At 36.3% G+C, this 14,362-nt stretch overlaps 1 protein-coding gene across 2 annotated transcripts in view; it reads left to right on the forward strand.

The window, feature by feature from the left end:
• The window catches only part of ARL13B (ADP-ribosylation factor-like 13B), an 88,215-nt gene that overhangs the window by 16,721 nt on the left and 57,132 nt on the right, over positions 1-14,362 (forward strand). Inside the window, exon 3 of one of the 2 annotated variants that reach the window (XM_006894140.1) lies at positions 11,410-11,659. The exons of the other annotated variant lie outside the window; for it this stretch is intronic. Within the exon in view, the coding sequence (XP_006894202.1) occupies positions 11,410-11,659 (250 nt within the window). The remainder of the gene's footprint in view (positions 1-11,409; positions 11,660-14,362) is intronic. 2 annotated transcript variants of the gene reach the window in all.

Raw genomic sequence — 14,362 nt, forward strand, 5'->3', positions numbered from 1 at the left:
TGGTGGAGGGATTGTAAAACAATGAAGGAATTTATTTTTTTTCTCAAAGAGAAAAGTGATTGGAGGAGGTGGGCATGGAGGAAAATGTGCAACGATGAATTAATGGAAAGCCAAGTTCTCTATAAACTTTCATTAAAATCTCAATTTAAAAAGTTTTTAAAAAATAAAAGTAACTCAGGAGAATAAAAAAACCCTGTTATTAAATTCTTCTTGTATTATATATAGATATTACATATATTTGGTTGTATTTGTTTAGGTTTCTTAAATTACTTTGTACTGTCTATAATGTATTAGCATGCTAATGGGTTTGTTATAGACTTAGAAGATTTAACATAAGTCAAACATCTTAAGGGTATGAGTTAGGAAAAGCTTAACAAGTATGTGAAAACTGAAATCTTACCAAATAAGACTTTTTAATTTCTGGAAAAAATGAAATAAGAAAAATCTCAGTGCTGTGGAAAAGATTTTATCACCCACCCCACGAAGTCTATGATATAATATTAGTTGTGAATTATCTGTTATTCTTTGAAGATTCCTTTTATCTTTTTTTTTAATTCAATGCATCAAATTTGGTATAATTTTCTGCTTTTAAGATGAGCTTCCTGTTGATTCTTTTAAATAATTCTCACTCCTTTTCTAAATGTTTGTCCTTGCATAGTACTCATCATAATGTAAACTAGATGTCCCCAGACTTTCTGTCAAGACCCAGAAAGAATATATTGTAGGTTTCATAGGTTGTGTGATCTCTGTCCCAGTGACCAAACTCTGAGGTTATAATTCAGTGGTAACTATACACAACATTAGACAGAGCTCCAATAACACTTTTATTTATGGACAAAAATTTAATTTTAATTTTTAGTTTTCATGTGTTATGAAGTATTACTTTTCTTTTTACATTTCCCTGATCATTTAAAAGTATGTAACATCTTAAGTTCTGAGCACGTAAATATATACAGGTAGCCGTTTTTAACTTGTCAGCTGTAGTTTATAGGCTCCTTATCTAAATATCCTTTCTCATTCCTTCAGAATTTTGCATTCTACCAAGGAGATAGTTAATCTGCAAGTCACACCCTCTAATTTGTTGTATATCCTCACTTAGAACGTTTTTCTTCTAGAAAGTAATTTTTCTTCTATCTTCCATTGCCCTATATCTATTATTTATTTTCAGTTTGAGCTCCTTTTTAGCCTTATTCATATTTTCATTAAGTTGTACACTATGCTTCACTCTATTATTCCTTTGATGTTTTTAAAGATTCCTGTTACACAGAGCTATTTGAAGTTTCCCCATTTAAGCATTTACATGCCTGTGGAGTTTTGTTTATCCCCTCTCTGTTTGTCTTACTATGGAAAACGCCTTCTTATCCTCTAAACTATATTAGAAGATATCTGACAATATTCTCTATTAATTCTTCTGGTTGTTTTTGTATTAATACTTGCATTTTTTATCTCTTTACCACTTCTAGATTGTAAATTCCCTAATAGCAATTTTGCAAGAGACCGGTCCTTGGAGAAGGACATCATGCTTGGGAGGGTGGAGGGACAGCGCAGGAGGGGAAGACCCTCTATGAGGTGGATTGATTCAGTGACTGGGATAATCGGGATGGGAGTGTCAGAGACAGTGCGATTGGCACAGGACAGAGCATAGTTTAGGGCTGTTGTACATAGGGTCGCTATGAGTCGCAAGCGACTTGACGGCACATAACAACAACATTTAGATGTGACAGGCAGCCTTCTTAAAATATTTCTGCCATAGCCTCTACTCTTCTACTAACTTCTAGTATTTCATTTGCATTTCTTTCTTTTTTAAAAAAAAATAACCACTTCTCTCAAATTGTAAGGCCATTGTCAAAATTCAGACTTGACCATTTTTACCTATAATCTGATAGGTTATTATTCTGAAGGTTCCTTCTTACCATTAACGCCACTTCTTTCAGTCAACTTTTTACCATTGTGGCTGTTAAAGTGGTTGCATTAGCTGTTATGTGCCATCAAGTCACCTATGACTCATAGTGACCATATGAACAATGGCTATGAACTTTGCTTTGTCCTGAGCCCCTGACCCCACTGCCATAGTAACTTTGTTAGTCCATCTCATTCAGGAGAGCTGACCTTCAACCCTTTTCTCCGCTGATGCTCTGTGCTTCTAAGCTTGATGTACTCCAGGTATTGGACTCTCCTGACAACATGTCCAAAGTGTGTGAGATGAAGCTTCAAAATCCTTGCCTCCAAAGAGCAAGCTGGTTTTGGCCTCACTAAGGCAGACCTCTTTGTTTTCTTGGCAATCCATTGTATGTTCAATACTCTTCATCAGCACCACAACTCAAGGGCATTGATTCATCCTTCTTCCTCTGTCATCTGTATTCATTGTCCACCTCTACATTGTATGGAGTAATGGGGAAGACCATAACCTGGATCAGGTGCACCTTGGTCTCTAGATGGAAATCATTGTTCATTAGCACTCTGGAAAAGTCCTCAACAGCAGATTTTCCCAGTGACACTTATCTTTTGATTTCCCGACTGCTGGTGGCAATGGTGTTGATTGTGGATCAGAGCAAGGTGAAATCGTTAACAACCTCAGTCTTTTCTTCATCTACTATGATGCTGCCTGTTGGCGCAGTGGTGAGGATTTTTGTTTCCTTGATGTTGAGATGTAGTCTATATTGAAGGCTGCAGTCTTTGATCTTCTGCAAATGTTTCAAGACCTCCTCAGTTTTGGCAAGCAAAGTTGTGTCATTTGCATAACACAGGTTGTTGATGAGTCTTCCTCCCGTCCTAATGCGACATGCTTCTTCATAAAGTCCAGCTTCTCAAATGATCTCTTCAGCATATAGATTGAAACGGTATGGAGAAAGAAAGTATCCCTGAGGTACTCCTTTCTTGATTTTGAATCACACAGTCTTCCTTTGCTCTGTTCAGACAACAGCTTCTTGGTCTAGGTCTAGATTTTGCATGAGCTCAATCAAGTGTTCTGGAATTCTCATTCTTCTCAGTATTAGCCACAGTTTGTTGTGATCCACACAGTGAAATGCCTGTGCATACCTGATAAAATACAAATAGACATCTTTCGGGTACTCTCTTCTTTCAGCCAAGATCAGGATTTAAAAACCATCAGGAAAAGGTTTGAGGCATTGAACACTAATGAATGAAGACCAGATGAATTGTGGGATATTATTAATAAAAAAAAGCAAAAGATCATAACAAAGACTGAGGAGGATGAAAAGAACAAAATGAGTATCAGAAGAGACTCTGAATGTTGTACTAGTATTCTGAGAAGCCAAAACAAAGGGAAGAAATGAAGTTAAAGATTTCAGTGGTATCCCTAGTGCCACAACCTCTTCTAAACCCAGCTTGTATTTTTACAAGTTCTTTGTTCTAGTGTACTGTTCTAGTTGTTCTTGGATAGTCTTCAGCAAGATTTTGCTTACATGTGATATTGGTGATGTTGTTGGTGGTGGTGATATGGTTTGGTAATTTCCATATTCTGTTGGATCTACTTTTTTTTGAAATGGGAATAAATATGCATTTCTTCCTGTCAGTTGGCCACATAGCTGGCCTTCAGATTTCTTGGCACAGCTTTGTGAGCACAACTAGGGCTGCATTATCTCAACAGGTATTCTTTAGCAATTCCATCAGAGCAGCTTCAACTTATTCCTGTTTTGATCATATGCTACTTCCTGAAATCAGTTCTGTGCCAACCAGTTATTTTTGGAATAGTGACTCCATGTGTTCTTTTGATCTTCTTTTGATGCTTCCTAGATCATTCAAGATTTTTCCCATGATATCTTCTAATACTGCAACACAAGGCTTGACTTTGTCCTTCAGTTCCTTCAGCTTGAGAAATACTGAGCAAGTTTTTCCCTTTTGATTTTCTGAGTCCCACTCTTTGCACATTTCTTTAAAATATTTTGTTGTCACAAGCTGCCTTTTGAAATCTTCTGGTTAGCTCTTTAACTTTCTCATTTCTTCCCTTTGCTTTGGCTTCTTGGCATTTTAGTGCAATACTCAGAGTCCATTCTGACATTCATTTTGGTCTTCCTCCTCTATCTTTATAATGACCTTTTGCTTTCTTTATGGATGGTATCCTTGCTGTCACCTACAGGTCATCTGATCTTCATTTAGTGTTCAGTGACTCAAACCTGTTCTTCAGATGTTTTCCGATTCAGATGGGATAGACTCAAGGTCATATTATAGTTCTTATGGATTTGTCTTTATTTTCTTTTGCTTCAATTTGAACTAATGCAGCAGTTAGATACAGATTTAAATGCTTTATCAGAGACCTAAAATATCAATTAAACAAGATAGCAAATTGTTTTTCTTTCATGGAGATCTCTGGTGACCAAGTGGCAAAAAGCTACACTACAGTCCTGAAGGCATGAAGTTAGAGGCCACCAGCTGCAACTTGGGAGAAGGATGGGCAGACTTCTCCCGTGTGATTAAACTGCCACTGAAAACCTGCTGGAGGGTCAGCTGTGGGTTAGTTTTGACTACAGCACCGTAACAGTGGTCTAGGCAAAAGTAATACAGGGCTGATATAACAGCTCCATCATTTGAGAAGCTTGGATCTCTCTTGTTGTTTTATCACCCTTGTTGTCTTAGCCTACAGGTTTTAATGTAACTCACTGCTCCATGTGTATTCCAGTTGAAAAGAAGGGCATAACCTATATTAGAAAATGAAATTAGAAGCTGCCATACAACTTTAGTACATATGCCATTGGATAGATCCAGTAACACTTTTAGAGCTAATTTTTATTAATTCATGTCAGTAAGCCTTGCTTTTTCTCAAGTGTTCAAATGGTGATGGTACTTGATAGTGATAGTATTTGATAGCGATGAATAACGATGGTATTCATACAGTAGACACTGGTACACACTGCATATGAGGGCTTACCTCCTGACCTCACAAGACCAGATTACTAAACATATACAGTGATTATTAACACATTGCCACACACTTTTAAATTGACGACCATGCTTAGAAACACATTTCTTTTCCCTTCTATGTATTACCGTGATTTGCGGCAACATGTTAAATACTAAACTTGCTCCCATGCCTCTGATCCGGTAGTCTGTAGGGAGTTGGACTGCTAATGTCAGGGAATCATCTCTCTGCTGGTTCAAGTCCACTTTTCTGAATAAAAATGGTTAATTTCCTCCTTTGCTATTCATAGTCTGGAAAACTCACTAGAGGGTTAGCCGTGAGTCAGTTCTCACTTGATGGCAGTGAGAGAAACTCATGGACACCCATGCATGCGTGGGAACCTGGATATTATACTCTTTAACAGCCACATGCCCAGATAAAATAATCTTGGATTCTCTGACCACACAGTAGTGCCTTCTGTTGACTCAGTATTGTCAATTTTGGAGGGAAAATTCTGTGTGTGGATTAGGCTCTCACATTGTTAAAAAATGATCTGATAATGGATATTCCAGCTGTTAAGACACCTCAGAATGTCCTATGTCCATGAGATGCTTCCTTTCAAGAGTGTGTATTTGAGGTTACTTGGTTTCTATAGGTTGCTGTGTGCTTGCATAATAGGAGTCCTGAGATTCCTTTAGTGTCCTACGTTTGTCGGATTTTGCAGACTAGACTTATTTACCTTTTTTAGTAATATTAAAAACTTAATATTCTTGCCAGCAGCATAAGGTAACAATAGCTAAAAAGCTGTAGTTTATAAGAATAAAATCTGTGAGCAGTTCTTTATCACCCTTTGTGCCCTGCCAGTCACCCTTTGTCTCAATTAATTTGGGTCTATCTTAAAGCCGTCTCACACTGACTCCCATTGTTAAGCCTAGAACTGTAGAAAGACTAATGCTACTAGTAGTGCTATGTCTTTAGAACCATTTATTTTTTTTCTGCCTCAATATTTGACTACAGAAACGGAACTCTGACATCTTCCAAAGTAGCCCATAGAAAGAGTAATTCCCTTATGAACATCTAATTCTTTCTGTGTTTGCTTGCAAACTGTCTGTAGTCTGAATTTAGGGCTATCTTGTATGATTTTGGAGGACAACTAAAATAGCCAAAATTGGGAAGTTGAGAGCTCTTTTCTTTAGAATTACATACTTAATTGTCTTTTGTTTTGCCTTCCAAGGTGTATCGTCAGTACATATAGCTTTATCAAATGATTTGCTTTTATATAAATGAGAGTAACTGGTTGTTTAGCTTGACGCACTTTCTGTACAACTGCTAATTGAATACCTTGCATTTTAGATCTGCTTCAGAGAGTACTCCCCTGTCTAGATTATAGATTCTGCTTCAGATCTCATGTTTGTAGTCCTGCCCACAGGACGTAGAAGGAAGGGAGAGTACACTGCTTTTCTTCTCCCCTTCCCCCATCAGAATAATAATAGGCAAGAAGTATTATGTTTTGTCTTTAGGTGCTTGACCTAAAAGTTGCAAATATTTCTTATTCTCTTACTTTTGTTGGCTAGAATTCATTCACATGACCACATATAGTTCACTATATGTGACTACACAATGTCCTTATTCTAGGTGGCTCCATACCAAGTAAAAATTACAGTTTCCAATTTCACAAAATGAGTAGATAGATATATATTGAGAATGAAGGAGTAAATCAGTTTGGTTTATTTTTTCCGAGATAGTCTTTAAAAATATAACACTTATTTCAATATTATGTAAAACTCATTGGTGACTTTTTGACCACTGTGTTATTGTTACCTACGTCAAGTCAAATATGACTAATCACAACCCTATAAACAAAATGTCTGAATCGTGTCCTATCCTGTGCCATCCTCACCGTCTCTGATAGTCACTTTATCAGTTTGTTAAGTTTCTTCTTTTTCACTGACTCTTCATCTTTACAAATATGATATCCACTTCTAAGGAATTGCATCTCCTAGCAACACGGCTACAATATGAGAGATGAAGCTATGCTATCCTTGTCTCCAAGGAGCACTCTGGTTGCACCTTTTAAAAAATATACTTATTCATTTTTTTGGTAGTCTATGGGATATTCAGTACTCTTCTCCAATACCACACACAGAAGCATCAGTTCTTCTGCCTTCTATATTCATTATCCATCTTTCAGATGTGTAGCAAGTGATTGATACTATAGATAAAGCTTCTTTGTAGGACTTAACAAGGTTTTGCCTCTGCTTTCTCTGTAGTTTTATGTCCATTTTATACTGCTTCACCTTCTTACGTTTTGCATTATATTGAGCATATTAGTTGTTATGCCCATTGTTGTATACATTCATGTTAGTCTGCCTTTGTAGAAGCCCTGGTGGTGTAACAGTTAAAGAAATCATAAGCTAGCCAAAAGCTCCAATTCACCAGCCACTCTGAGGGAAAAAATGGGGAATCTGCTTCCATAAAGATGTACAACCTTTAAAACCCTATGGGAAGTTCTACTTTGCCCTACCAGGTGATTATGAGTTGGAATCAGTGTGATGTGTTTGTGGGTTTAGGGTTTTTGTTTGTTTGTTTTCTGCTGTAATATTTTGTTTCCACTCAATCCAACTGAAAAATGCTTTTCCTAAGATGTTACATTCTCCAGAAAATCTGTGATCCTCTATGCCACGTTGTTAGATACCATTGAGTTGACTACGATGCATAGAGACCCTGTGAACACAGATCTGAACCTGCATCATCATCACTATCTTTTATTTGCTCTGTGCCCATTCTTATAACCCTGGTGTCAGTCCATATTGTTGAGGGTCTGATCTCTCTCTGACACTCCACCTTTCCCAGTGTGATGTCTTTTTCCAAGATAAAGTTCCTCCTGAAAACATGCCCAAAGTATGTGAAATGTGAAATGTGATGTTTCATCACCTTTCCCTTATCTTTGCCATAGATTTTTACTGATTTTTCTTTGCTCTTCTAACACTTTTCACAATACTTTTCTTACTATGTTATTATGTGGTTGTTCTGTGCCATTGAGTCAGAACCGACCCACAGCTGACCCTCTTGTGGGTTTTCAGAGACAGTTTAACTGCTTGGGAGGAGATTGCCCATCTTTCCCCTACAAAGCAGCTGGTGGATTTGAACCACATCCTTTTGGGATTACAGTGCAGCTTCTTACAACTCGATCACCTGTTTCTTACCATATCTTCACAATATTGTAATCATTAGTTTATATGTTTTGCATGTCTACTAAGAGTGCTCCATATGATCAGGTGGTGGATCTTATTCATCGTTCTATTTCTAAAACTTTTAATATTGCTTTGTGTGTTACAGGTATTTAATAAATAATACTGATTATATATTTCTGCTTTATCTTAGACTTTTTAGAAAGAATGTCTTAATATAAATACTTTATTTAAATCATCAGTATTACAAACCATGTATCTTTGTGTCCCTTGTCTTTATATGATGTGTGGTCTTAAATACTGCCTTAAGTCAATTGCATAGATGTTGAATAGATAAATAGAAGGAAAGGAAGAAGGACTGGATGGACAGGAACTTAATCTATTGTAGCAATCTGATGGTGCTTTTTTTGAGTTGTTATATGCTTTAGTATGTGTACTAAGGATACAAACACATAGACCTTGCTGTGGGAAGATATAAGCTATGGTGAAAACCAACCAGAAGACACAGTATTATTGTAGAAATCTCAGGTATTAATATGGAAGTTTATTTTACTCATTGACTCTATTTATAGAAGAGAAAGAATCATCAGAGAAGGTTTGTATCTGAATATTTAATATTGAAACTCAGAGTTATGAATATGAAATAAGAGAAAGATAGAAGGTTGGATGAAGTATTTCATATATCAGAAGAAACTGGCTTTTGAAGTCCTAAAGACCTGGATTCTGCCTACTGTATAGCCTTAATAAAATTACTTGATCTGAATCTGAATCTGTTTAATGGGTCATCATTTTATATGTGTTTATATTGCTCTTTCTTCCTAGAATATTCTCCCTTCCCTGTCAAGTTTCACTATGTAGCTTATTTTTAATATTTTTATAATTTTAATGAACATTTACAGAGATTTTGGATTTCCATTCATTCATTGCTGCACTTCTCTCCCCGTGTCTTCCCCCCCAGTTAGCTTCTCTCTTTGAAAAGTGAAACTCCCTGGTACACAATCCACCTGCGCCCCTTCCACCGCCCCAAGTACATTCCATTATGCAACCTTAATTGTGGACTCTTGTGATAACACTATGTAGCTTTTAAGACTTAGACACATTACACTTCCTCTTTGATGGTTTCTTGGGATATAACTGGCCATTCCTTCTTTTCTCTTTCTCATTAATGCCTTTAGACTCTCCTTTAGAGAGCTTTCCACAGATTGTTTAAATTCTGTGCTGTTTTTGCTAATCTGTCTCTTTGTATTACACTGTATTTTCGTAAGGGCAGCAGATACTCATGTTTATATTGAGAGGCCTAACATGTCAGTTGGTATTCCTATTGATTCCTGGGGCCTTATTTTTTGCCAATGCCTTCAGTACAGTTTGAACTTTTATTCTTCATTACCATTGACTCTTAATCATATGGTACTTCCTGTAATCTTTCATTGTTAACAAATTCTTTCCGATATAGTGACGGTGTATTCCCTCCATCTTTGTGTGATGTTTCCTGAATCATTCAACGTTTTTACTATAGCGTCTCTCAGTATTGCAAATGAAAGACCAATGTTTCCACTAGAACTTTTTGTAGTGATGGAAATATTTTATTTTAGCTCTACCAGTATTCACTAGCCACATGTGACTAGCACTTCAAATCTGACTAATACAACTTGGAAGTGAATTTTTAATTTTAAAAATTGCATGTGGCTGCCATATTGACTCTAAAGCTCTAAACAAAACCCATTCTTTGTCTTAGACATCAGACATGGAGCTTGAACCCTTTTTTTACTCTAACCATTCTCTGTAATCAGTTTTTTCTGTTTTAAAAACTATTTCTTTTTTTTTTATACTTAATATAGATTGTTGTAGCCCTCTCACTTCCAGTTGCTTCTAGAAACTTTTTGGAAGGTGAATCCTAGTAAATGATAAAAAACAAACAAAACCCACCCAAACCTGCTTTTCTAGAGTTATTTCTGACTCCTAGTGACCTTTATTCGGGATTCTGAGGCATAAGTCTTTATAGGGGATACTGCCTAGCTTTCTCCTGAGGGTAGGCTAATAGATACAAATGTAGACCAAGTTAGAAAAAAAAAGTTAACCCTTTACTACCACAACATTCCAAGAGCTATTAAAACCTCCATAGAGTTCTAATGAAAACTAACTAAAGAATGAAAGTGTTCTGAGGAAACAAAAAACGTAGGATAATCAATGAAAAGTGAGACTACTCTTTTGGGATTAGATGAATTGAGGCTGTAATTGAAGAGACTTGTGTGTGTGACTAATACGCATAAAGAGAGATAGTTTCTACAGAGGCATGTTTTGGATGTTCAAAATAGATTTACAGTTGAGTTTTTTATTTTTTCATTTCTGTCTATGACAGGTAATCCAGGGTTTATTTCAACTGCCAAAAAATTGGCAATATGTAAAATAATTAAAAATACAGACTCTCCTAAGGGCAGTGATTCATTTACTCAATAGATTATTTGTTAAGTAAGTCCCTACTCTTTGCCCAGTAAAGGGAGCCCTGGTGCCTGGATTGGAAAGGAGTTGTGCAGCTAACCCAATGGCACATGTTTTGATTCCCCCAGCTGCTCCATGGGAGAGAGATGGGCAGTCTCCTCTCCTGCAACTGACAAACACTGAACATGCAATGGAAGACCAGCTGTGAGTTGGTTCTGACTTGACAGCACATAATAACAATAAAAACATGTGTTAGGGAGAAGGAGCCCTGGTAGCACATATGGTTAAGTGTCACTGTGCATAGATCTGTGGTTCAAATCCACCGGCTTCTCCACAGGACAAAAACCTTAGTGACCTACTTCCTTAAAGATTAGAGCCTTGGAAACTCAATGTGGCAAGTCGGCTTCATTACTTAAGGTCACTGTGAGTTGGAATTGCCTTGTTAGCACACAACAACAGCAACATTTTCTAGGTGCAGATGGTTAATACTCCTGGCTGCTAACTGGAAGGTTGGAGATTGGAGTTTTTCAGAAGTGCCTTGAAACAAACCCTGGTATTATATTTGAGAAAACTCGGTCATTGAAAATCCTATAGCCTACAATTATACTCTGCCATCTGTGGGATTTCTAGGAGTTGGAATTGACTGGATTATAAAAAACACAAAGCCTACACATTATCCTATGTGTTATGGTTATATCAATAATAAGAGAAGAAAAACAGTAAATTCTAGTTAGATATTTTATAATATTTATTCTGTCAGTCAAGATGTTTGATGTAATGCTTACGTAAATAGATAATAAATCTTCCAGTTAGTCCTAAAATATGATTGAATAATAATTTTATTCCATGGAAATTTAGAAGTTAAATTAATGTCATTAATGTAAAGCCTAAATATTGTTTCTTTTGTGTCATTTGCAATAGAGCCTCCTGAGGATGTAGCTCCTACTGTTGGTTTTTCCAAGATTGACCTTAGACAAGGGAAGTTTGAAGTCACCATCTTTGACTTGGGAGGTGGAAAGAGAATTCGGGGGATCTGGAAGAATTATTATGCTGAATCCTATGGAGTAATATTTGTTGTGGACTCCAGTGATGAAGAAAGAATGGAAGAGACAAAAGAGACCATGTCAGAAGTCCTGAGACATCCCAGAATATCTGGAAAGCCTATACTGGTGTAAGTATCCATGATGGCATTAGTTAATTGTATAAATAGGGGGATTGACATTAGTTACTTATGAAATTTATAGAATAGTCACCATGAACATAATAAAATAATTTATAATTAACTGGAAATTGTTAATATACTAATCTTTGTTTAATGCTATCATTAGAGAGTAAAAGTTGAGGCTATTTTATGAGCAGTTCCTATTATTAGAGCTTCTGAGTATTTATAAATTTTATTTTGTTGCGAATGTACTTTTTTTGTAAATCACATTTTGAAGTTTGATAGACTTTTAGCTCATTTAAAATATTTTTTCCTCTTTAAACAAGTTATTTATGTTTTTCTTTTCCTATTTTTTTGATTACTTTTTTTTTTTTTTTTTTTTTTTTCATTAATGGGGATAGGATATTTCCTTGTGTGTATTGGTTCAACTTGTGTGCTTGCCTGTGTAACAGTTCTTGCTATTACTGATACTGTAGGACTAGGCATATAATAGTTTTTAGCATTGATGTCTGTATCTCCAGTGTAGCAGTCTTTGTCGTCCTCTTCACTGATGATGCTGTGCTCATCATCATTTATTGTATAAGACTTTTCCTCACTTCCTTTAACCTGTCTTAATATCTTGGAACTCTGGTTGCTAAGTGGTAAGCAGTTACTCTCCTAACTTAAAAATACATGATTTTAATCCACCAGCCACTCCATGAGAGAAAGATGGGCAACTTCCTCCCTCTTTCTGTGTGGTCTATTGCCTCTGAAAGCTTCCTAGAGGGTCAGTTATGAGATAGTTGTGACTCAACATTACATAATAAAAATCTAAATATGCAGACCTCTGTTACCTAGTTACTTATTTTCCCTTTCCCTTTTCCAACTTCTGTCACATGACTATTAACCTTCAAAGAATGTTTATTTTTGTGAGTAAGCCTTTCCTTAGCTTGTTATAACAATGAACTTTTAATTATTTGTCCTTTTTGCGATGACTTACTTTCTTGAAATTCTTTTTTTAAATTTATTTTTCTAATTATTTTCTCAGTTTTCACATAGAAAATGTGCTCTGTGTCATTTTTAACTTGGTTGTATATTTCTGTCATTGTGTCCAAGTGTCAGGATGTATTTTTAAAAAATTACATTGAGAAAGGCCTTTTTGTATTATCAGCCCTCCTAGCATTTATGCATAGCAAACACTAGGTGGCGCTATAATTATGAAACATGAAAATGAATGTAGTGTAATATGCATGTTGATATTGCTCTTAAACTTCGAGTAAGGTGAATGTGTACATTTGGTTTTTTGATTCGTTACTTGGGAGGAAGTAGCAGTGTATTCAACTTATGTGTGTAGATAAGAATTGGAAGGTAAAAATGAGCATTCTTCAGTGATGCAAAGTGGAAGATTTTACTACAAATGGTAAAGCTCTATTTACCACGTATTAGTAAAACTTGTACTATTTAACTTTAAAAACTTAATTAATTGAATAAACTGAGATTTATGTAATCACATCTCTCCCTTATTGAATTTGAAAGAACATTGTTAATAAAGTTGTATATAAGAAAGTGAACTTTTTTGTTCCTCCTAATACACTAAAGAAATCTCTACAAATGCTTAAGCAGAGCACAATTATTTCTATGCTGTATGTTTGTTGTTATTATGTGTCATTGAGTCATCTGCAAGTCATAGTGTTGCTATGTTTAGACAGCTCTGAACTCTGCCCTATCTTGAGCTAATCTCAATGTGTACAACACACAGACTCCTATTTCTCTAGTCACTGTGTCAAACCAATTCATCCAGAATATTCTTCTCCGGCACTGTCCATCTATACTTCCAAGCATAATGTCCTTCTCCAAGGGCGTGTTGCTCCAGGCAACATGTCCAAAGTATATGAGATAAAGCTTCAAAATCCTTACCTCCAAAGAACAACTTGGTTTCACCCTCTCCAAGACAAACCTGTTTATTCTCTTTACAGTCCATGGAATGGTCAGTACTCTTCTCTAGCACTACAACTCAAAAGGATTGTTTATTCTGTCATCCTTAGTAATTGATCAGCAGTCTGTTACATAAAAACTAATTGCAAAGACCATGCCGGGACCAAGTGCACCTAACCTCTAGATTAACATCGTTGCTCTTCAGCACTCTGGAGAGGTCTTTGACAGCAGATTTTCCAATGCAGTTCTCCTTTTGATTTCCTGATTGCTGGTGCCAAGAGTGATTGTGGAACCGAGCAAGTTGTAATTGTGAAAAATATCAATCTCTTCTCCATCTGTCATGATGCTGCCAATTGGCCCAGAAGTGAGAGTCTTTGTTTTCTCAGTTTTGAGCTTTGACCCATATTGACGACTGCAGTCTGTTTTGTTATGCAGCGAATGCTTTATGTCCTTCTCAGTTTTGGCAAGCAAGATTGTGTCAGCTGCATAATGCAGTTTGTTGATGAGTGTTCTTCCAATCCTGGTCCAGATATTCTGGGATTCACATTCTTCTCAAGATTAGCCTCAATTTGTTGTGATCCACATAATCAAATGCCTTTTCATACTCAATGAAATACAGACATTCCTCTAGTACTCTCTCTGCTTTTTGTCCAAATCCACCTGACATTGGCTATGTTGTCCCTAGCGCCTTGGCCACTTCTAAACCGGCTTGTATTTTTGGTAGTTCTCTATTAATGTATTGTTCTAGTTGGTTTTGGATAATCTTCAGCAAGATTTTCCTTGTGTGTGATATAAGTG

Source organism: Elephantulus edwardii, unplaced genomic scaffold (genome assembly GCF_000299155.1).
Source record: "Elephantulus edwardii isolate Elephantulus edwardi_28Jun2011 unplaced genomic scaffold, EleEdw1.0 scaffold00136, whole genome shotgun sequence".
NCBI lineage: Eukaryota > Metazoa > Chordata > Mammalia > Macroscelidea > Macroscelididae > Elephantulus > Elephantulus edwardii.